The 25328-nt window shown below is 43.5% G+C and overlaps 1 protein-coding gene across 1 annotated transcript in view; it reads left to right on the top strand.

Moving 5' to 3' along the window:
* DPP3 (dipeptidyl peptidase 3) overlaps positions 1–25328 on the top strand; it is a gene marked incomplete in the record, with an annotated part of 131182 nt that overhangs the window by 90613 nt on the left and 15241 nt on the right. Inside the window, 4 exon segments of the mRNA XM_053720021.1 lie at positions 3530–3650; positions 12713–12833; positions 21645–21824; positions 22907–23069. Of these exon segments, the coding sequence (XP_053575996.1) occupies positions 3530–3650; positions 12713–12833; positions 21645–21824; positions 22907–23069 (585 nt within the window).

Below are 25328 nucleotides of genomic sequence, written 5' to 3'. Positions count from 1 at the left end.
AGCTCACAGACTGGCTGACTAGGGACAGCTCACAGACTGGCTGACTAGGGGACAGCTCACAGACTGGCTGACTAGGGACAGCTCACAGACTGGCTGACTAGGGACAGCTCACAGACTTGCTGACTAGGGACAGCGCACAGACTGGCTGACTAGGGACAGCTCACAGACTGGCTGACTAGGGACAGCTCACAGACTGGCTGACTAGGGACAGCTCACAGACTGGGTGACTAGGGACAGCTCACAGACTTGCTGACTAGGGACAGCTCACAGACTTGCTGAGTAGGGACGGCTCACAGACTTGCTGACTAGGGACGGCTCACAGACTGGCTGACTAGGGACAGCTCACAGACTGGCTGACTAGGGACAGCTCACAGACTGGCTGACTAGGGACAGCTCACAGACTGGCTGACTAGGGACAGCTCACAGACTTGCTGACTAGGGACAGCTCACAGACTGGCTGACTAGGGACAGCTCACAGACTGGCTGACTAGGGACAGCTCACAGACTGGCTGACTAGGGACAGCTCACAGTCTGGCTGACTAGGGGCAGCGCACAGGCTGGCTGACTAGGGACAGCTCACAGACTGGCTGACTAGGGACAGCTCACAGACTTGCTGACTAGGGACAGCTCACAGACTTGCTGACTAGGGACAGCTCACAGACTGGCTGACTAGGGACAGCTCACAGACTTGCTGACTAGGGACAGCTCACAGACTTGCTGACTAGGGACGGCTCACAGACTTGCTGACTAGGGACGGCTCACAGACTGGCTGACTAGGGACGGCTCACAGACTGGCTGACTAGGGGACGGCTCACAGACTGGCTGACTAGGGACGGCTCACAGACTGGCTGACTAGGGACAGCGCACAGACTGGCTGACTAGGGACAGCGCACAGACTGGCTGACTAGGGACAGCTCACAGACTGGCTGACTAGGGACAGCTCACAGACTGGCTGACTAGGGACAGCTCACAGACTGGCTGACTAGGGACAGCTCACAGACTGGCTGACTAGGGACAGCTCACAGACTGGCTGACTAGGGACAGCTCACAGACTGGCTGACTAGGGACAGCTCACAGACTTGCTGACTAGGGACAGCTCACAGACTTGCTGACTAGGGACAGCTCACAGACTGGCTGACTAGGGACAGCTCACAGACTTGCTGACTAGGGACAGCTCACAGACTGGCTGACTAGGGACAGCTCACAGACTGGCTGACTAGGGACAGCTCACAGACTGGCTGACTAGGGACGGCTCACAGACTGGCTGACTAGGGACGGCTCACAGACTGGCTGACTAGGGACAGCTCACAGACTGGCTGACTAGGGACAGCTCACAGACTGGCTGACTAGGGACAGCTCACAGACTGGCTGACTAGGGACAGCTCACAGACTGGCTGACTAGGGACAGCTCACAGACTGGCTGACTAGGGACAGCTCACAGACTGGCTGACTAGGGACAGCTCACAGACTGGCTGACTAGGGACAGCTCACAGACTTGCTGACTAGGGACAGCTCACAGACTTGCTGACTAGGGACAGCTCACAGACTGGCTGACTAGGGACAGCTCACAGACTGGCTGACTAGGGACAGCGCACAGACTGGCTGACTAGGGACAGCTCACAGACTTGCTGACTAGGGACAGCTCACAGACTGGCTGACTAGGGACAGCTCACAGACTGGCTGACTAGGGACAGCGCACAGACTGGCTGACTAGGGACAGCGCACAGACTGGCTGACTAGGGACAGCTCACAGACTGGCTGACTAGGGACAGCTCACAGACTGGCTGACTAGGGACAGCTCACAGACTGGCTGACTAGGGACAGCTCACAGACTGGCTGACTAGGGACAGCTCACAGACTGGCTGACTAGGGACAGCTCACAGACTGGCTGACTAGGGACAGCTCACAGACTGGCTGACTAGGGACAGCTCAACAGACTGGCTGACTAGGGACAGCTCACAGACTGGCTGACTAGGGACAGCTCACAGACTGGCTGACTAGGGACAGCTCACAGACTGGCTGACTAGGGACAGCTCACAGACTTGCTGACTAGGGACAGCTCACAGACTGGCTGACTAGGGACAGCTCACAGACTGGCTGACTAGGGACAGCTCACAGACTGGCTGACTAGGGACAGCTCACAGACTGGCTGACTAGGGACAGCTCACAGACTTGCTGACTAGGGACAGCTCACAGACTTGCTGACTAGGGACAGCTCATAGACTTGCTGACTAGGGACAGCTCACAGACTTGCTGACTAGGGACGGCTCACAGACATTGCTGACTAGGGACGGCTCACAGACTTGCTGACTAGGGACGGCTCACAGACTTGCTGACTAGGGACGGCTCACAGACTGGCTGACTAGGGACGGCTCACAGACTTGCTGACTAGGGACGGCTCACAGACTGGCTGACTAGGGACGGCTCACAGACTTGCTGACTAGGGACGGCTCACAGACTGGCTGACTAGGGACAGCTCACAGACTGGCTGGACTAGGGACAGCTCACAGACTGGCTGACTAGGGACAGCGCACAGACTTGCTGACTAGGGACACGCGCACAGACTGGCTGACTAGGGACAGCTCACAGACTGGCTGACTAGGGACAGCTCACAGGCTGGCTGACTAGGGACAGCGCACAGGCTGGCTGACTAGGGACAGCGCACAGGCTGGGCTGACTAGGGACAGCGCACAGGCTGGCTGACTAGGGTCAGCGCACAGGCTGGCTGACTAGGGTCAGCGCACAGGCTGGCTGACTAGGGACGGCGCACAGGGTGGCTGACTAGGGGCGGCGCAGAGGCTGGCTGACTAGGGACATATGGAAAATTACAAACCAGACCAATAAAAAAACACAGTTTTGCTTTTAATCTTGCTGAGAGCTTGTGAGCAAGTGCTGGACTTTTTCTGTGTGTTGTATTGTCCTGTTTTGTAATTTTCCCTATGGACCTGCACCCAGGCAGGCCGGGGGTTAACTGCCTGTGACTCTGGAAATAGTGTAGCTTTGAGAGTGCTATAGCACCAAAAGCTGAGCCTGTTTTAGGGGTCATGGGATGTGTACCCGGTCCGGTCTGAGAGTGCTGTCCCCTTTTCCTTGTTTTGTATTTGCTTATATACATAAATATTTATATGTTTATATGTGTATTTATATATGTTTCTAAGCATATACATATATATATATTTATATTTGCTGCCCAACACTGCGTGATTTGCCTGCTGCGCTAGGTGGTTTGCCGTGTCTATCGGCTTTAAAACGAGGCTCCATTTAAAGCATAAGAAAGCGCACTCTCTCATGAGTGCAAGGCTTCCGGGCAATGCGAACCCGGCCTCACTTGTAATACCAGCGCACATTTACGTATGCTGGTATTACTGAGTGGTTTGCAAATATCCCGCTAGTATAAGCACAATATTGTGCTCACTCGTAATCTAGCCCTAAATCGCCTTCAGCATCGCCTCGCTCTCCACGGCTCGCCCAATCCCATTATGTTCTTTCCATATTCTTATTTAACACCTTTCTCTTCCTCTAAGCTAAGTAGCTTGGTACAAGAAAGGAGAGACCTGGGACAGTAAATTCTCCACCATCGCCTCAACCTACGAAGAATGCAGAGCGGAATGCGTGGGACTGTACTTGTGTGTCAATGACGAGGTGTTACGGTGAGCACAGAATGCGTCAAACAGACCCATCGGTAGCACATGTTTAAAAACTTTGGTATTTGTGTCAATAAACTTTATTTATACTATTATTGAAAGGACTGGCAGCCAGTTAACCTTTTCACTGCATTGCCATTCCTAATCTGTTGGCCAGTACCCATTCATTAAAGGGAAATGAAACACAAAATGTTCTTTTTTGATTCAGACAGAACATATAATTAAAAAAAAAAAAAATGTAATTCTATTATCAAATTTGCTTCATTCTCATGATATTCTGTGTTGAAGGAGTATACCTAGGGAAGCCATTCCGCAGGGCCGGACTGGGAAATCAGACCAGCCCTGGAATTTTATATGGCCCGGCCCAGCCTCGCCCCCCCTTCAGCTCAGCCTCGCCCTCCGGTCCGGCTCAGCCTCACCCCCCCTCCGGGCCCAATCTCCCCTGGCAATAATGAAAGGACACCCTCACCTCCTTACCGCAAGTCAGCGCTCCGCTCCTAGCCTCCTTCACTGGCTCCGGCTCAGCCCCGCCCCCCCCCTCCCGCAACAGCCTCACCCCCCCCCCCCCTCCGGGTCGGCCCCACCCCCCCTACGGCTAAGGACACCCTCCCTGACCTCCTCAGCTCACACTTGTTGCCTTAAAGGGACAATGTACCCAATTTTTTTCTTTTGTAATTCAGATAGAGCAGCATTTTAAAGCAACTTTCTAATTTACTTCTATTATCAAATTTTCTTCATTCTCTTGCTATCTTTATTTGAAAAAGAAGGCATCTAAGCTTTTTTTTGTTTCAGTACTCTGGGAACAGCACTTTTTTTATTGGTGGATGAACTGTATCCACCAATCATCAAGGACAACCCAGGTTGTTCACCAAAAATGGGCCGGCATCTAAACTATACTTCTTGCATTTCAAATAAAGATACTAAAAGAATGAAGAAAATTTGATAATAGGAGTAAGATTAGAAAGTTGCTTAAAATGTCATGCTCAATCCGAATCACGAAAGAAAATTTTGGGTACAGTGTCCCTTTAAGTAAACGAATACCTATGCCGGGTTACTTAATGGTGCGGAGCGGCCGCATCTGCAGCTGAGCTGCTTGAGCTTCTGCTCTCTCTCTGCAGCTGCCAGTGCAGTGCCCGGCCCACTGGGATTTTTCCCGGTATCCCGGTTTGCCCCAATCTGACCCTGCCCATCTGGTACACTATATGGCAGGAAATAGTGCTGCCATATGGTCCTCTTGCAAATGGAGTAACATTCTTGTAAAAACTGCTACTATAATAGTACTCCAGACATAGGGCGGCTCCTAAGTATACGTTTCCGCTTTTAAACAAAAGAGAACAAAGAAAATTTGATAAAAGAAGTAAATTAGAAAGTTGTTTTAAAATTGTTCTGTCTGAATCATGAAAGAAAAAAATTGGGTTTCATGTCCCTTTAATTAGACTCATTCTCCTCCCTTTCAAATAAGTCTCTAGACTGTGTGATAATTGAAACAAATTACACATTAACTTCTCTCCTGAGCGCCCTACACTTAGGGGTCGATTTATCAAATGCTTCTCCTTCCTTCAAATGGAATTCAGCTCGCCAGAGGCATGGGGGTACACAGGGGTACGTGTGCGCCCCTGTCTGCCGTAGCTTGATAAATCAACCTCTTACTATCTTCTTTCTTTCCAATGGCATGGAGAGTCCACAAATCCATTCTAATTATTAGTGGGAATTCCAACTCCTGGCCAGAAGCAATTTATTTACAGGCATCAAATGGAACAAAGTTTGAAGAAAAAAAAAATAAAACCATTTAATTAATAATTATGGTGAAAAATATGATTAGATGTATTAATACATGGATGGTCAGAAAATGTTATTTTAATGCATATTAATATTTGTAATTATCTATTTAAAATCACTTATTTAATACACTTTCTAAATAAAAAAAAATAGAGAGAGAGAGAGCGAGAGAGAGAGAGAGTCATTGATAGGTAACTTTTAGGTATCATAAATCTAATAGTGCCTGTTATACGATGCAGAGTAAAAATGACCTACTAAATGCATCAACTACATGTTATAATATTTATCAAATTATGTAAAATTAAAGTTGTAACTAAGAAAGTTATTTATTTGGTGGATTTTATAATCTTCATCATAAACAGCACTAATACATTTTGGAGTACTAACATGATAACTTAGTGAGATATAATGGACCGCCAAAAAGACTGGAGAACCTATCTGATCGATTTCACTTGGTTATACGCATGCGTGTTTGAAAATACTTTGTGGGTAATGTCGGCATCAGTGCCGCAATCTGCGCATGCGCAAATTAACTGATCCTATTGCGAATGCCGCAGGATGACGAAATCAGAAGATAATTAGATGCAAAAAATCGCCATCCGATTGGTAATTGATCGATAACCTGGACGGCCCATATTTGAGGGCAGGATGAAGTGATGTCATGTCTAGAAAATAAAATTATATTTTCTAAAGATATGCGGCATCGTTGGAGGACAAAATAAGGTACATTTAATAGCATTGATGTATGTTAGATAAAATTATGTCGTCCGTTTGGAAGAAAAAATTCAAAGTTAGTAATCCTTTAACAGAAGTCAGAAAGTCCAAACTTCTTTCTGCCTGTTTTTCTCTTCAGTCATCTGTCCGTCTGTTGTGCATGCTCAACGGAAGGAGTCTACTCAGACCTCTTCTCAGAGGATAATCCAAGAACGGATGCCAGCCTTTTCGGCTGGGGAGCAGTTTGGGGTTCCCTAAGAGCTCTGGGAATCTGGACTCAGTCGGCAATCGTCAGTGCTCTGATAGCTTGACCCAAATTGAGTGCGGTCTGGTTTATCAGATTTCAATCGGAACAACAATCACTTTGGTGGCCTTTATGAACCTTCAAGGAGGAACAAGGAATTCCTAGCGATGAAGACGGTGACTCTCATTCTTCGGTGGGTGGAGTTTCTCACTGCCTCATTTCTCAGGTGTGGACAACTGGGAGGCGGATTACCTGAGCAGGCAGACGTTTCTCCCAGGGGAGTGGGGCTCTTCATCCGGAGGTGATCTCAATGATACCCTCAGGTGGGGGGTTCAGGAGTTGGACATGATGGCGTCTCGTCTAAACTCAAGCTTCCCAGATATGGATCCAGATCAGGGATCCGCAAGCAGTTCTAGTGGACGCTCTAGCGGTTCCGTGGGTTTTCGTCTGATTTACCTGTTTCCACCATTTGCCCCCCTTCCTCTGGTGATAGCCCTGTCATTCAGGAGCAGGCGTCAGTGATTATTTTTGCTCCAGCTTGGCCTTGCAGAATTTGGTTTGCGGACCTGGTGAGGATGTTGTCCTCTCCTCCTCTGTGGATTTCTGCCCTTATCTGTTTTGTTTCATAAATGTTTGGCCGATTGACCAGAGGTTCAATCATTCGATCAGGCCTTGGTCAGAATCAGGCGCGTGTGTTTAATCCTGTTGCTTCTCTCCGTGTAGCCTTATTCTTGTTCTTTGGATTCTGCAGCAGGCTCCGTTTGAGCCTTTGCACACTATTGATATTAAGTTGTTGTTTTGGAAAGAGTCTCAGAGCTTTCGGCTCTACAGTGTGTTCCCTTTCATCTTATTTTCCTTGCGGATAAGGCAGTCCTTTGTACTAAATTGGGATTTCTTCCTAAGGTGGTGTCGGGTCCGCAATATATATCTAGAAATTGTCGTTCCTTCGTTCTGTCCTAATCCTTCTTCTCAAAAAGAAATGTCTGTTGCACAACCTGGATGTAGTTTGTGATCTAAAACTCTATCTCCAGGCTTCTAAGAATTTTCAGCAATCTTAGCTTTTTGTAGCGTTTTCTTCTCAAACGTAAGATCCAGAAGGACACGTCTACTTCTCGTTCCTTTTGGTTGAGAAGTGTTTATTCGTTTTGAGTCAGCTGGACAACCACCTCCTGAGAGGATTGCGGTTCATTCCACTAGGGCTGTTTCTTCTTCCTTGGCCTTTAAGATCAAGGCTTCTGTGGAAAAATTTTGCAAGGCGACCACTTGGTCCTTGTTGCATACATTTTCTAAATTTTACAAATTATTGACGTTTTTGCGTCAGCTGGGGCTTCCTTTGGGAGGAAAGTTCTTCTAGCAGTGGTGCCCTCAGTTAGGTCCGCCTGTCTTGTTTTCTCCCCTCCTTTCCCATTATGTCCTCTAGCTTGGGTATTGGTTCCCACTAGTAACTAGATTGGATATGTGGACTCTCCATGCCATTAGAAAGAAAACAAAATGTATGCTTACCGAAAAAAAAAAAAAAAATATTTCTCCCAGTCGTTTTCTATTTCAAATAGTACCAGACAAGGGTGCCCCCTCTCGCCCTTGCTTTTCGCTACAAGGTAAGGAGATTCCAAGCTTAGAAATAAGCCAAAGAAGAAAGAAAGAATTATAATATCATATATGTTTTCTAAAAAAACTCCAGAGAAATAAGTGTGGCATTAAATGGCGAAAAAGTCCCATAAGGTTCCCACAAATAGAACCTGGGAAAGGAAGAGTTAATTATCTCCAGATTTGCACGGATCTGAAAACAGGTATTTAAGGAGCAGGTGTGAGTGTAAACAGTATCTTGAGAAAGCCCTGTAAAAGTGGGGTGAAACGCGTAGAAATACTGAACACTTGGTGCAATCTGCACAGATTTAAATTGCACATTTTGATCTACAAACAGAAGGAGGACTAAGATTTGAGCCCAAGCGATCGCTGCGTACGGAGTACTAGGAGCAGAGTAGAAGTGTGGAGGGCTACCAGAAGAAACAATACTTGCGCAAGTATATCGGAATCCAAGACTCCACAGCTGAGGATAACCGGTGACGTCAGACGCTGAAGCTAACAGCGTGAAGAATCCCGGTGAGTGTAAAGCTGCATCTGTTGAGACCTGCGAGCAAGAGCAGCAGGCAGAAGATCTAACCAAGGCGGTAAGAAAGCCTTTGGGGATTAACATAATCTAGCTGAAGGTAACGTCTGTACAGACCTAGTGCAATAAACAACAATTGAACTTTTTATCCATGTGCCGATAGCTGGTTTTACCAGATTAAAGACTGTGACCTGAATATCGAAAAAGAATGGTTTTAAACATTAAAAACTAAAGGATATATACATTTAAAACCACGGTCAGATAAGCCATTTTTTGCCAAACGCTTAAACAGCGATATTTGGAGTTACATTGGGACTTTCCTTATACATAATTTTTTCTGTTTTAAACATATTGCTACACATTGCTACAATTTATACCATAAAATTGAATAGTAGCACAGAGCATTGGATACAGCCGGTTTTAGATACATTGTTTTATGAATGAGAGTATGAATGTGAAGTGTTAAATGACGATTGTACTGTTTCATATATAATATATTGTGTGTTATAATAAATCATTTTATATGAATACTTACTTTGTCAGGAAGAGATTATTTGTATAGAATTTGAACGATTTAATTTACGGTCCTATAGTGTGTAACTAAACTTGAATAATCCTCAGAGTATAACAAAAATATTTTAAAAGGATACGAAAAACTAGAACATTCACCCACAGCTGTAAGCGCCTCTACGCCATACACATTCTCTAGCTTGCCTGGTGGAAGCATTTGCTATACAGATACGTGCCCAACAGGATATTAAGGGAATGCAGATAAAGGACACCACACATAAGATAATGCTATTCGCTGACAACATCTTATTTTTCCTAACAAATCCATCTACCTCCATCCCTATACTTTTACACACTTTTACAGAGTTCAGTTCAGTTTCCAACTTTCTAATTAATGAATCCAAGTCAGAGATTCTCAACGTCTCGCTACCCCCTGAGGAAATGCAATTGATGCAACAAATTTGCCCATTTAAATGGCAAGCAAAAAAAATGAAATACTTAGGTATCTTCCTGACCATCCATAAATAACATTTTCGAGACTAATTATAAAACATTACAAAAAACCTTGATAGCTGAAAAAACCTTGATAGCTGAAATGTCCTCTTGGCGCTCCCGCAACATATCATGGCTTAGGAGAATAAATGCTTTCAAAATGAATATGCTGCCAAAAATGTTATCTTCTACAAACCCTACCAATCCCCCTTCCTCCCTCCTGCAGAAACAAATTTTAGACTATATATGAAATAAAAAACCTGCAAGAATTAACAAACACATTATGCGTCTTTCTTTTAAACAGGGGGGGCTGGGAGTCCCTAATCTAACCAGATACAGACAGCCAATTTTCCTGTAGAGGATTCTGGATTGGTTTTTAAATTATGATCAAAAAGCTTGGGTCCGCCTAGAACATGACTTTACGGGTTACGCACACCTCGGCGCCTTGTGCTGGGGGCCAAAGACCAACAAACTAATTCCCCCAACTTGCAATTCAATCATATATGAAACTTACAGTATTTGGGGAAAATTACTAAAGGCATACCCCCTCCTCTCCAGTAGACCTTCTCCACTAACCCCTCTTACCGATAACCATGATTTTATCCCTGGGCTGGGTCATATAGGATATTTAACCAAAAAAAAAAACACAGATCTCTAATGGCATCCCAGTTAGGTAATGAACAAAGATGGGTCACTGTTGACGAGCTAAAAGAAAAAGGGCTTACCTTCCTACAAGACTGGTTCAAGTTATACCAGTGCCACACATGTACGCCCTATTGCAGAATCAGTCACTGGGTCATTCCCCTTACTACATGGATAGATGGGAACATGAACTTGGATTAGATATCACCCCCTCCGAAGTGAAATAGATATTTGCCAACATTACTAAGACCTCCATCTCCAGTAGAATGCTCAAGATGAATATTAAACTAATGCATAGATGGTACCTCACTCCAGCCAGATGCCATAAACTATTCAGCAAAGTTAGTAACCAATGCTGGAGGTGCGATTCCCAGACGGGAACAATGTCACATATATGGTGGCAGTGTCCAGCCATTGCCCCTTTCTGGACAAAAGTAATAAAAGAAACAACTTCTATTCTAGGCTACAAAATTACTGAGAATCCCCTTTTATGGTTATTTAATCTCATTCCTAAAAAATTCACCAATATTCAAACTAAATTATTACAGATTCTAATTAACAGTGCAAAAACATTGATAATCAAAAATTGGAAAACACCTACAACTCCTTCACTAGCGCAATGGATAGACCAATGTCAAACTGTTTTAAATTTAGAGGAGTATCACTATATGAAAACTAAACGTAAAGACGTGTATATAGAAATCAAAATCTTATGGGATTCCTATATAACAGACAAATTTAGGAGGCCCTCTAACTCTACACTCCCCCCACAACCCACAGAACCAGAACCAATGGTTGCATGACGGGATTTTGTTTGTACCTACAAACCCTATTATGATGTCACGATGCCTATACTCACGGCATTTTTGTATCTATGTCATTTGATGTATCTTTTGTCATTTTACTTGTTGGTTTATTGTTTGTTTTATTGATTAACGATATCTGTAAAACTTTAATAGTATGTATAGCTCATGCTTATAATCAATAAAAACATTTATATAAAAAAAAATTATTTCCTGGCATGGAGAGTCCACGACCCACCCTTGTTTAATTTCAAGGCAGCTTATTATTTTGTTTTTTTCTAAAACTTCAGGCACCTCTATACCCTTGGTGTTCCTCTTCTCTTTCCATGTTCCCTTGGCTGAATGATTGAGGGTTATGGGAAGTGTGAGGGATACGTATAGTTTTGCTGGGGTGTTCTTTGCCTCCTCCTGGTGGCCATGAGTTGAATTCCCACTAGTAATTAGAATGGATTTGTGGACTCTCCATGCCAGGAAAGAAAAGAATTTATCAGGTAAGCATACATTTTTTATTTTTTTTTAACACAACCTACTTCCCTCCCTCCCCATCAACCCACCCACCTATAATTAGCACATTTGTATAGAAAAACCCTACAGTTGGCAAAGCTAGGAGATACTTTTATATGTGCCAGTATTCCTCATACCGCCCTCTTTCTTTACGTATGTGAGCTCATCTGTGCATAAGATGATAGTGTGTCAGACTCCCCCCCGCCCTCTTTCTTTACGTATGTGAGCTCATCTGTGCATAAGATGATAGTGTGTCAGACCCCCCCCCCCCGCCCTCTTTCTTTACGTATGTGAGCTCATCTGTGCATAAGATGATAGTGTGTCAGACTCCCCCCCCGCCCTCTTTCTTTACGTATGTGAGCTCATCTGTGCATAAGATGATAGTGTGTCAGACCCCCCCTCGCCCTCTTTCTTTACGTATGTGAGCTCATCTGTGCATAAGATGATAGTGTGTCAGACCCCCCCCGCCCTCTTTCTTTACGTATGTGAGCTCATCTGTGCATAAGATGATAGTGTGTCAGACTCCCCCCCCGCCCTCTTTCTTTACGTATGTGAGCTCATCTGTGCATAAGATGATAGTGTGTCAGACCCCCCCTCGCCCTCTTTCTTTACGTATGTGAGCTCATCTGTGCATAAGATGATAGTGTGTCAGACCCCCCCGCCCTCTTTCTTTATGTATGTGAGCTCATCTGTGCATAAGATGATAGTGTGTCAGACTCCCCCCCCGCCCTCTTTCTTTATGTATGTCAGCTCATCTGTGCATAAGATGATAGTGTGTCAGACTCCCCCCCCGCCCTCTTTCTTTATGTATGTCAGCTCATCTGTGCATAAGATGATAGTGTGTCAGACTCCCCCCCGCCCTCTTTCTTTATGTATGTCAGCTCATCTGTGCATAAGATGATAGTGTGTCAGACTCCCCCCCCCGCCCTCTTTCTTTATGTATGTGAGCTCATCTGTGCATAAGATGATAGTGTGTCAGACCCCCCCCCCCCGCCCTCTTTCTTTACGTATGTGAGCTCATCTGTGCATAAGATCATAGTATGTGTGTCATACTCCCCGTCCCCCCGGTCGCATGAACTGCTGAAGGTGACTTACTGTGATTTGTTATTCACAATTTTATTTCAATTCATTTTCTTATTTTGCTACCATTGGGCTGTGTATAGCATTTCATGACTGTGTTGCTGATGTTAAGGAAAGTATAAGGCGATTAGAACGTAAGATGAATACTTCCCTATTTTTTGTATCTAATTCGCCGTTTCCCTGTCTCCAGGATCTTTGGTCATGAGGGCGAGGAGGCGAAGGACGTTGTTTATGTCAACTGGCTCAATATGGTCCGGGCTGGCTTGTTGGGGCTGGAGTTTTATACCCCAGAAAATGGAACTTGGAGACAGGTGGGGTATTCTGACATTCTTCACCCGTTTTTTAATGTTCTTTTATATATACTGTGTGTGTGTGTGTATATATATATATATATATATATATATTATATATATATATATATATATATATATATATATATATATATATATATATATATTTATATTTTTTTTTTTCCGTAAGGCAGGGAGAGTCCACAACTTCATTCCTTACTGTTGGGAAATACAACACCTGGCCACCAGGAGGAGGCAAAGACACCCCAGCCAAAGTCATTCTTTGCCTTTCGTCACTATAGGAGAGAAGTGTCAGAAGATGTGGATAGTCCTGTAATGGGTATGTTCCCTTTGAGAAAGGACTGGAGTTTTAAGTAATTGTGTCAATTTCTCAGTGAGGGTATTGATGAAAGTTAGAGTCTGGAGATGCAGGGAAAGTTTTTCTGTGAACCCATCCAGACTGCTGCCTAACAGCTCCCGGGCAATCAGTGTTGACGAGTTTCACTGCTTGCTGTTACACACTCAAGTCCATGTCAGAGTGTCGCTGCAAGACTGTCACACCTGAGAGGCTGTGTCTGTTCCACAGCATGGATTCTGGAGGGTAAGACCATTTATGTATACACTTTTTCTATAAAGGGTCACAGTGTGGCTCTTTTTATCCTCAATAGGATCAAGGGTTAATATCTCCTTCAGGGAGATTATTTGAACAGCTAGGGGTTATTTATAACTGCTTTAATGTGAGAGTTTTGGGCTCATAAACTGTGTGCTTTTGGCTTGGAACAAACAGGTTTCACTTTCGTTTTTTAGTGTTGTGCAGCTCATAATAGCTTAGCACCTTTTTTCATAGTAGGGGAAGTCCTGTCCTACGCACCATGTAGCCAGGTGCGGTCTTTTCATTTTCCTACGATCCTGCTGCGGACATCACTCCTAAGTAGAGCGTTTTCATAGCTGTCTGGGACTAGGCGGTGGTGAGTGCCCCAGCCATTGGGATTATAAAGGTGCCATTTTTTGAATAAAAGTGTTTACTTTTTGTCTGTCCTTCTGTGAATATATCTTAGCTATGGAGGACTCTGATACTACATTAGAAGGTTCCGCTCCTTCTGTACTGACTAATAATTCATGTTTATTAGGGGTGTGCATCTTCACTGGTCTCGCGATTCGATTACGATTATCCTGTCAACGATTCGATTCCGCGATGCATCACCATGCATCACGATTACTGCCCATGAAAATTCCATATTATATATATATATATATATATAATGCTACTGCTCCCTAATGAGTATAAGCATGAGTACCAGATGTATATGCACATCACACCCTACTACTGCTCCCTAATGAGTATAAGCATGTGTTCCTGTGTATAAGGAGAGTACCAGATGTATATGCACACACACACACATACATACAGACACACATACATATAGTATACATACACACACATACGTATAGTATACATACACATGCATTGCATATACCTATAGTATACATACACACACATACATACAGACACACATACATATAGTATACATACACATGCATTGCATATACAGACACACATACATATAGTATACATACACATGCATTGCATATACCTATAGTATACATACACACACATACATACAGACACACATACATATAGTATACATACACATGCATTGCATATACACACACATACATATAGTATACATACACATGCATTGCATATACCTCTAGTATACATACACACACATACATACATACATACAGACACACATACATATAGTATACATACACATGCATTGCATATACATATATACATACACACACATACATACACACACATACATACAGACACACATACATATAGTATACATACACATGCATTGCATATACCTAAAGTATACATACACACACATACATACAGACACACATACATATAGTATACATACACATGCATTGCATATACCTAAAGTATACATACACACACATACATACAGACACACATACATATAGTATACATACACATGCATTGCATATACCTATAGTATACATACACACACATACATACAGACACACATACATATAGTATACATACACATGCATTGCATATACATATATACATACAGACACACATACATATAGTATACATACACATGCATTGCATATACATATATACATACACACACATACATACAGACACACATACATATAGTATACATACACATGCATTGCATATACATATATACATACACACACATACATACAGACACACATACATATAGTATACATACACATGCATTGCATATACCTATAGTATACATACAGACACACATACATATAGTATACATACACATGCATTGCATATACCTATAGTATACATACACACACATACATACCGACACACATACATATAGTATACATACACATGCATTGCATATACCTAAAGTATACATACACACACATACATACAGACACACATACATATAGTATACATACACATGCATTGCATATACCTAAAGTATACATACGCACACATACATACAGACACACATACATATAGTATACATACACATGCATTGCATATACATATATACATACACATGCATTGCATATACATATATACATACACACACATACATACAGACACACATACATATAGTATACATACACATGCATTGCATATACATACAGATACATACACACAAATACATACAGACACACATACATATAGTATACATACACATGCATTGCATATACATACAGATACATACACACAAATACATACAGACACACATACATATAGTATACATACACATGCATTGCATATACATACAGATACATACACACAAATACATACAGACACACATACATATAGTATACATACACATGCATTGCATATACATACAGATACATACACACACATACTTACATGCATACAAATGTAAGCAATACAGTCACAATGAAACCGAACAGTATGGTCTTGACTCAGAGATTGACTGCCAGTATTATTTCAAATAGGTTGACAACAGCTGATGTAGTAGGAGAGGTGAAATAGAGGGGGCGCTAAAAGCCAACACCTGACCAGCTGTGCAACATATAAGTTGCATGAAAAAGCTACCTGAATTGGGGCTGACGAAAACATGAAGTTTATGCATCAGAACTCAGTTGCGGTACCTATCTACCATAAGCAGCTGCCACACGTCACAATTTGCAGGAGTCACTCCATTATCGTTTATACTCACTACTGCTATTATTTTCTTTACTCGCCACATGGGAAAAAAAACGTATACTGCAGGCTAAAGCAATGCTGCTCACCTTTATACTGAAGCTGCTGCCTCCTGCTAGCGGGAAGTACTCGCACCGTACTGCTCATGGTTGCCCGTTTGTGCACTGTTTAAACCTACACAACAGTTCTCTTGTTTGAATAAAGCGGAGCTAGTTTTCCCTGCCTAAATTATTTGATTGGGCAACGAGATGACGACTATCCAATCAAATTAACGCTGGCATAAACCAGAGTCGTCCATTGGCTGAAAGACAGTATATTGGATGGAGCTTTAATCCCATTGGTTTTGTGGTTTGTTGATTGAAATTTTTTAAATTTGTTTTGCATGTGGGGGACATTCAAAACAGCCAAAAACCAACGCTGACGCAAATTGTAAACAAGAATACGGTTCGCGTTAGGGGGAAGCCTCTTTCTTTATATTTCACTTGCCCTGGTTTAGAAAGTCATTTATAGCAACTACTCTCTTGCGGTAAACGAACATAAAAGTTAAAAAACACATATCCGTCTAAACTTTTAAAAGTAGCGAAATCCAAGCAAAATAATGTCGCTAATATGAGGTGTTTCATATTTATAGCGGTAAATTATAACTAACCAACTTGTCTATTTATATTAGCAACTGCTAATATAGTACAAGTAGTTATTGTAAAATAGCATTATTTAATTCTAATAAACACTGTCAGTGGGAAGGACAAAAACTCACTTTCCAAACACGAAGCAGTGACGGTTACTGCTGCACAAAGCAAGGACAGTCTCATATGTTCCAGAATTCTAGGAAGCAGCCTGCCAGCTTTTAATATGGCTACCGCCTGCTTACCCTCACTACAATTCGCTCCTAACCGGTAGTAAGATCACTAAGGGACATCCCTCTCTACAGAAGCCTGCGTTTCTTCATAGGAACAACTCGCTGCTGGAAGTTGTCATAAGATCATTGTCATGTTCCTTATATAAACAACTCACTCTTTAGCCATGCTGCGGTCGCCTTGCCTCTGGTGTCGGTCTGGAGGAGGGGTCACGTGACATTGCGTGAATCAATTCGGCTCTTCACTGCATCAATGCAAGCATCGTTAAAGGCTGCATTGTGATGCCGATTATTTTCAACACCCCTACTGTTTATATTGTTAGGAGACCGTGGTTTGCCCGCCTGCTCAATTTTGTTCCATTTGCCTAAGCACTGTTCTAAGGTCTAAGAAGGGAGACAAGCCTGCTAATACTCATAGCGCTATTAGCCCCTCTAAACCGTCTACCTCTCAGGAATCTGTGTCCCGAGAGATTAATACCCTTTCTACACTACCCGCTCCACATGCAGTTCCCCACGGCTCAACTAATCCTCCATCTGGAGGGGGGCCTTTTTCCGGCGGACTTTACCTCGCAGTTACAATCGGCAGTGTCTGCGGCCCCGAGTGCCTTACCTCGCTCTAGCAAACGTAAGAGAAAGGTTAAATATAGTTCTCCTGACCTATAGTCATCTAAATATTTGTCAGAATTTAGCTACTATGTCCCAGCTATCCGAGGATGAGTTAACATCTGAGTCGGAGACTTCAGTTTCTAAACCTTCTTCAGCGGAGGAACCTGCCTTTAGATTTAAAATTGAGCATCTGTGTTTTTATTAAAGGAGGTTCTGTCTACGCTAGAGGTTCCAGAGGAACCTAAGATCCCTAAATTAGGCATTTTTTTATGAAGACAGGAAGGTCCTCTGAGTTTTCCTGTGCCAGTTAAGATGGTGAACATTATTAGTAACGAATGGGAAAGAATAGGAACTTCTTTTTCCCCCTCGTCTACTTTTAAAAAATGATTCCCGGTCCCTGACTCTCAATTGGATTTGTGGGGCTCCATCTCTAAGGTAGATTGCGCTATTTCTACGCTGGCTAAGCATACTACTATCCCTCTGGAGGATAGTTCTTCTTTTAGAGAGCCTATGGATAAGAAAATGGAAACCTTTCTTAAGAAGATGTTTCAACATACAGGGATTTTATTTAAACTGGCGGCAGCTGTAGCTGCGGTTGCTGGAGCAGCTACCTACTGGTGCGACTCTCTGTCTGAGCTCATTGAGGTGGAGACTCCCTTGAGGATATTCAGGAGAGAATTAAGGCTCTGAGAATTGCTAACTCCTTCATCTGTGACGCAAATATGCAGATTATTTGCCTAAAGGCAAAGGCTTCTGGCTTTGCGGTCCTAGCCCACCAGGCTCTCTGGTTGAAGTCTTGGTCTGCAGATGTGACTTCTAAATCCAGACTTCTTTTCTCTTCTTTTCAAGGGGAAGATTTTATTTTGTCCAGGACTGGACTCCATTATTTCTACGGTTACCGGAGGGAAAGGTGCCTTCCTACCGCAGGATAAGAAAAATAGGCCTAAGGGATGGCAATTGTCTAATTTTCGTTCTGATAAATCACAACAACAGCAATCCTCATCCAAGTCCAAGCAGCCCAAGAGTACTTGGAAGCCGGCTCAGTCCTGGAACAAGTCCAAACAGACTAAGAAGCCTGCCGAGAACAAATTGGCATGAAAGGGCGGCCCCCGATCCGAGATCGAGTAGGGGATCTCTCCTCTCTAGGAGTTTCCAGGGTACCTACAGCAGAAAGAGTTTTGGGGTTTTATTCAAACCTTTTCGTGGTTCCAAAGAAGGAGGGAACTTTTCGCCCAATTCTGGACTTAAAGTGCCTAAACAAGTTTCTGAGTGTTCCCTCTTTCAAGATGGAGACAATACGGTCGATCCTTCCTCTGGTTCAGGAAGGACAGTTTATGACCACCATAGACCTGAAGGATGCATACCTTTCACGTTCTGATACACAGAGAACATTTTCAGTTGCTGAGGTTTGCCTTTCTGGACCAGCACTTCCAGTTCATAGCTATTCCGTTTGGCCTAGCTACTGCTCCAAGGATATTTTGGAAGGTTCTGTGGGCTTTTCTAGCCATTGCCAGAACACAAGGTATTGTAGTAGCGCCTTACCTGGACGATATCTTGGTGCAGGCACCATCTTTTTGTCTAGTGGAAGAACATTCAGAGTCCCTTCTCAGTCTTCTTCGATCACATGGATGGAACATAAACTTGGAAAAGAGTTCTCTTACTCCAAGTACAAGGGCGAATTTCTTGGGGACAATAATGGACTCCATATCCATGAGAATATTCCCCACAGATCAGAGACGTTGCAAGCTAACTACTGCTCAGTGTATGGAGGTGATCAGACTCATGGTGTCCTGTATGGACATCATTCCTTTTGTCAGATTCCATCTCAAACCCTTACAACTATGCATACTGAGACAATGGAACAGCCACCATTCAGATCTGTCTCAACAGACTGTGCTGGACAACCTGTCGAGACTCGCTCTCTTGGTGGCTCTGTCCAGATCATCTGTCCCAAGGCACATGCTTTTTGAGACCGTCCTGGGAGATTGTGACTACGGACGCAAGCCTTTCCGTCTGGGGTGCCAAGAAGGCACAAGGACTGTGGACTCAGGAGGAGTCCTCCCTTCCGATTAATATATTGGAACTCTGGGCAATCTTTAATGCCTTGAAGGCTTGGCCCCTTCTGGGTTCATTACAGTTTATCAGATTCCAATCAGACATTATTACCTTGGTTGCCTACATCAATCATCAGGGGGTAACGAGAAGTTCCTTGGCGATGAGAGAAGTATCTCAGTTACTAGAGTGGGTGGAGACTCAAAGATGTACGCTGTCAGTGATCCACATTCCGGGTGTGGACAACTGGGAAGCGGGCTTCCTCAGCAGGCAATCCTTTCACCCAGGGGAATGGTCTCTCCACCGCAAGGTGTTTGCAGAGATATGCAGTGAGTGGGGGATGCCGGAGATAGATCTCATGGCATTCTGCCTCAATTCCAAGCTACCCAGGTACGGGTTGAGGGATCATCAGGCAGAATTGATAGATGCCCTATCAGTACCATGGAGTTTCAGACTCGTATATCTTTTCCTCCATTACCGCTTCTCCCTCATGTGGTGGCTCAAGCAGGAGCGAGCACCAGTGATTCTGATTGCTCCATCGTGGCCGCGAAGGATGTGGTTTGCGGATCTGGTGGGGACGTCCTCATCTCCTCAGTGGAGGTTACCTTGTCGCAGAGATCTTCTGATACAGGGTCCCAATCTAGATTCTCTGAGGCTGACTTGACATTGAACGCTTAGTCTTAGCCAAGAGAGGGTTATCTGAGAGTGTTATCGACACTCTGGTTCAAGCTCGTACGCCAGTTACTCGTCGCATCTACCATAAAGTGTGGAGGACTTGTACTGGTGTGAAGAGCGTGGCTTTTCTTGGCATAAAGTTATGGTTACCAGAATTTTATCTTTTATCCAGGATGGACTGGAGAAGGGCTATCTGCTAGTTCCCTGAAGGGACAGATATCGACCCTGTCGGTGTTACTGCACAAAAGATTGGCTGAGCTTCCGGATGTGCAGTCCTTTGTTAAGGCTCTGGCTAGGATCAGACCTGTGTTTAGATCTGGGACTCCGCCTTGGAGCCTAAATCTTGTTCTTAGTGTTTTGTAGCAGGCTCCATTTGAGTCTATCCATACTGTTATTAAATTGTTATCTTGGCAGGTTCTTTTTTTGTTGGCTATTGCCTCTGCGCGCAGAGTTTCTGACATCTCTGCTTTGCAATGTGACCCCCCTTATCTGGTTTTTCATGCTGATAAGGCGGTTTTACGCACTAAATTAGGGTTCCTCCCTAAGGTGGTGTTGGATCGTAACATTAATCAAGAAATTGTTGTTCCTTCCTTGTGTCCTAATCCTTCTTCAGCGAAGGAACGTTTGCTTCACAATCTGGATGTGGTTTGTGCCTTGAAGTTCTATCTTCAGGCTACTAAGGAATTCAGACAATCTTCCTCTTTGTCATCTATATGGGGAAGCGTAAGGAGCAGAAGGCTACTACAACTTCTCTATCTTTCTGGTTGAGGCGTGTCATCCACTTAGCTTATGAGACAGCGGGGCGACAGCCTCCTGAGAGGATAACGGTTCATTCCACTAGAGCAGGGTCCGCCTCTTTTTTTTTTTTTCCCTCTTGTTATTCATTCAGTGTCCTCAGGAGCTTGGGTATAGTTTTCCCAATAGTAAGGAATGAAGTTGTGGACTCTCCCGGCCTTATGGAAGGAAAATATAATGTATGCTTACCAAATAAATTCCTTTCCTTCCTGGCAGGGAGAGTCCATGACCCTGCCAGTAATTTATTTTTTGTTGGGCGGCTCCCTTTTTATATTATTTCTTCTGGCACCTTTATACCCTGATGTTTCTCCTACTTTTCCTTGTTCCCTCTGCCTTTGGCTGGGGTGTCTTTGCCTCCTTCTGGTGGCCAGGTGTTGTATTTCCCAACAGTAATGAAGTTGTGGACTCTCCCTGCCAGGAAGGAAAGGAATTTATCTGGTAAGCATAAATTATGTTTTTTTGTTAAATGGAATGGTTACAGTGGCGCAATGTGTTAGTTACTGTGTATTACGGTGTGTACATTATGTGCATGGTGTGCGCCTTTCTTTAATAACCAGTGAGGATTGGTAAATTATTCTATCAAGTGGGCGGGACATTACCCTTTGACTCCTCCCACTTGTCTGATTCTACTCTCACACAGGCGCACATGCAAGCTCGTTATGTCATCCTGCGTGTTCTGCTGGAAGCCGGGGAGGACTTTGTCACACTGACGCAAAAGGTTGGGGCTGATGGACGCCCGGATGCACAGGTGACGCTGGATAGGGAAAAGATTATGACTGTGGGACACCCAGCAATCCAGCGATTCCTCCAGCGCCTGCAGGTTTGGCTGCTGTGCTCTCTCTGTTTGTCTCTGTATCACTCTCCTCTGTGTCTGTCCCTATCTGTGTCTCTCTGTCTCTCCCTCTATCACTCTCTCTCGACCACCCTCACACTGTCTGTCTCTTTCTGTCTGTATCACTTTTCTCTCTATCTGTGTATGTCTCTTTCTATCACTATCTCTCTGTCTCACTCTCGCTCTCTCTCTTTCTCTCTGTCTCTCTCTCTCTCTGTCTTACTCTCTATCTCTCAACCTCTCTGTCTCACTCTCTCTCTGTCTCACTCTCTCTCTGTCTCACCTCTCTCTCTGTCTCACTCTCTCTCTCTGTCTCACCTCTCTCTCTGTCTCACACTCTCTCTCTGTCTCACACTCTCTCACTCTCTCTGTCTCTCCCTGTCTTTCTCTCTGTCTGTCACTCACTCTGTCTCTCTGTCTGTCTCACTCTCTCTCTGTGTATCACTCTCTATCTCCGTGTCTGTCTCTCTCTCTGTATCTCTCTCTGTGTCTCTCTTGCTGTCTCACTCGCTCTCTCACTCTCTTTATCTCTGTCTCTCACTCTATGTCTCTCTCTCATTCTCTGTCTTACTCTCTCATTCTCTGTCTTACTCTCTCTCTGTGTATCACTCTCTCTCTCTGTGTCTCTCTGTCTCTCTCGCTGTCTCACTCTGTCTCACTCTCTCTCTGTCTCACTCTCTCTCTCTCTCTCTCTCTCTGTATCACTCTCTGTATCAATCTTTCACTGTCTCTCTCACTGTGTCTCTCTGTCTGTATCTCTCTGTATCACTCTCTCTCTGTGTCTTTTTCTTGCTGTCTCACTCACTCTGTCTCTCTGTGTCTCTCTCTGTGTGTGTCTCTCTGTCTGTCTGTGTCTCTGTCTCTCTCTCTGTCTTTCTGTCTCTCTCTGTGTCTGTCTCTTTATCACTGTCTCACTCTCGCTCTGTATCTCTCTCTCTCTCGCTCTGTCTCTATCACTCTATCTGTATATCTCACTTCCCATCTCTCTGTCACTCTCTTTGTCTCTTCATATCCCATGCTTTCTTACAGTCTATTCACCCTTTCTCGTCCCGCTTCTGTACCTTCCCCAGGTGTATAAATCCACAGCAGATGTGACACGCGGGCGTGAAATGTACATTTCATACTCTGAGGTGACGGACAGTGATCCACATCGGTTTCTGACCTTGAGAGATATTGTGATTGCAAGAAAAGAGGAACGGAAATCTTTTGTTCAAGTAAATACTCGAATCTCAGGTAAAGCACTAGAGCGCTAGCAGAGGGTACATTAAAGTGAATGTCAAGTTTGATGAATCAGTGCCCGGTTTTTAAAAACCCTATTAAAAACAGGGGCACTTTCATTCATCAAACTTTACATTTCACCCGTTTTGTTAAAATACTTACCTTCTCTTCTTGAAAGCCGCTCCAGCGATTTCCCCCTCCTGCCACTCGTCACTTCATACGTCCGCAATGATGAATACGGCATCCTCCAATCACGGCTTCCTCCCCAGGGGAATCAACGCCGTGATTGGAGGAAGCCGGATTCGTCATTTTTGACATATGAAGAGGCTTGCGATGGGCGGGGGAAGCGCTGGAGCGGCTTTCAAGATTAAAAGGTAAGTATTTTAACAAAACAAGTGAAATGTAAAGTTTAATAAATAAAAGTGCCCCTGTTTTCTTTTTAAAGACACGATGAGTCCACGGATCATCTTCATTACTTATGGGATATTCACCTCCTGGTCAGCAGGAGGAGGCAAAGAGCACCACAGCAGAGCTGTTAAATAGCTCCACCCTTCCCTCCCACCCCAGTCATTCTCTTTGCCTACGTTAGTGCTAGGAAGAGGTAAAGTTAGGTGTTAGAATAGATTCTTCAATCAAGAGTTTATTGTTTTCTTTCATGTAATTAGCAAGAGTCCATGAGCTAGTGACGTATGGGATATACATTCCTACCAGGAGGGGCAAAGTTTCCCAAACCTTAAAATGCCTATAAATACACCCCTCACCACACCCACAATTCAGTTTTTACAAACTTTGCCTCCGATGGAGGTGGTGAAGTAAGTTTGTGCTAGATTCTACGTTGATATGCGCTCCGCAGCAAGTTGGAGCCCGGTTTTCCTCTCAGCGTGCAGTGAATGTCAGAGGGATGTGAGGAGAGTATTGCCTATTTGAATGCAGTGATCTCCTTCTACGGGGTCTATTTCATAGGTTCTCTGTTATCGGTCGTAGAGATTCATCTCTTACCTCCCTTTTCAGATCGACGATATACTCTTATATATACCATTACCTCTGCTGATTCTCGTTTCAGTACTGGTTTGGCTTTCTACAACATGTAGACGAGTGTCCTGGGGTAAGTAAGTCTTATTTTCTGTGACACTCTAAGCTATGGTTGGGCACTTTATTTATAAAGTTCTAAATATATGTATTCAAACATTTATTTGCCTTGACTCAGAATGTTCAACTTTCCTTATTTTCAGACAGTCAGTTTCATATTTGGGATAATGCATTTGAATTAATCATTTTTTCTTACCTTCAAAAATTTGACTCTGTTTTTCCTGTGGGCTGTTAGGCTCGCGGGGGCTGAAAATGCTTCATTTTATTGCGTCATTCTTGGCGCAGACTTTTTTGGCGCAAAAATTCTTTTCCGTTTCCGGCGTCATACGTGTCGCCGGAAGTTGCGTCATTTTTTGACGTTATTTTGCGCCAAAAATGTCGGCGTTCCGGATGTGGCGTCATTTTTGGCGCCAAAAGCATTTAGGCGCCAAATAATGTGGGCGTCTTATTTGGCGCTAAAAAATAAGGGCGTCGCTTTTGTCTCCACATTATTTAAGTCTTATTTTTTCAGTGCTTCTGGTTGCTAGAAGCTTGTTCTTTGGCATTTTTTCCCATTCCTGAAACTGTCATTTAAGGAATTTGATCAATTTTGCTTTATATGTTGTTTTTTCTCTTACATATTGCAAGATGTCTCACGTTGCATCTGAGTCAGAAGATACTACAGGAAAATCGCTGTCTACTGCTGGAGCTACCAAGCTAAGTGTATCTGCTATAATTTTTGGTATCTGTTTCTCCAGCTGTTGTTTGTATTGCATGTCATGACAAACTTATTAATGCAGATACAATTTCCTTTAGTACTGTTACATTACCTGTTGCTGTTCCGTCAACATCTAATTTTCAGAGTGTTCCTGATAAACATAAGAGATTTTATTTTTTAAAATCCATTAAGAAGGCTATGTCTGTTATTTCTCCTTCTAGTTTACATAAAAGTCTTTTAAAACTTCTCTTTTTTCAGATGAATTTTTAAATGAACATCATCATTCTGATACTAATAATGGTTCTTCTGGTTCAGAGGTTTCTGTCTCAGAGGTTGATGCTGATAAATCTTTGTATTTGTTCTTTATTTAAAGAATTATTAATTGCATTAGAAATAGAGGATTCTGGTCCTCTTGATTCTAAATCTAAACGTTTAAATAAGGTTTTTAAATCTCCTGTAGTTATTCCAGAAGTGTTTAATCTCCCTGA

This window comes from Bombina bombina, chromosome 7 (genome assembly GCF_027579735.1).
Source record: "Bombina bombina isolate aBomBom1 chromosome 7, aBomBom1.pri, whole genome shotgun sequence".
Classification (NCBI taxonomy): domain Eukaryota; kingdom Metazoa; phylum Chordata; class Amphibia; order Anura; family Bombinatoridae; genus Bombina; species Bombina bombina.
The sequence above is the reverse complement of the archived record's forward strand: the minus strand, read 5'-3'. Positions and strand labels throughout refer to the sequence as shown.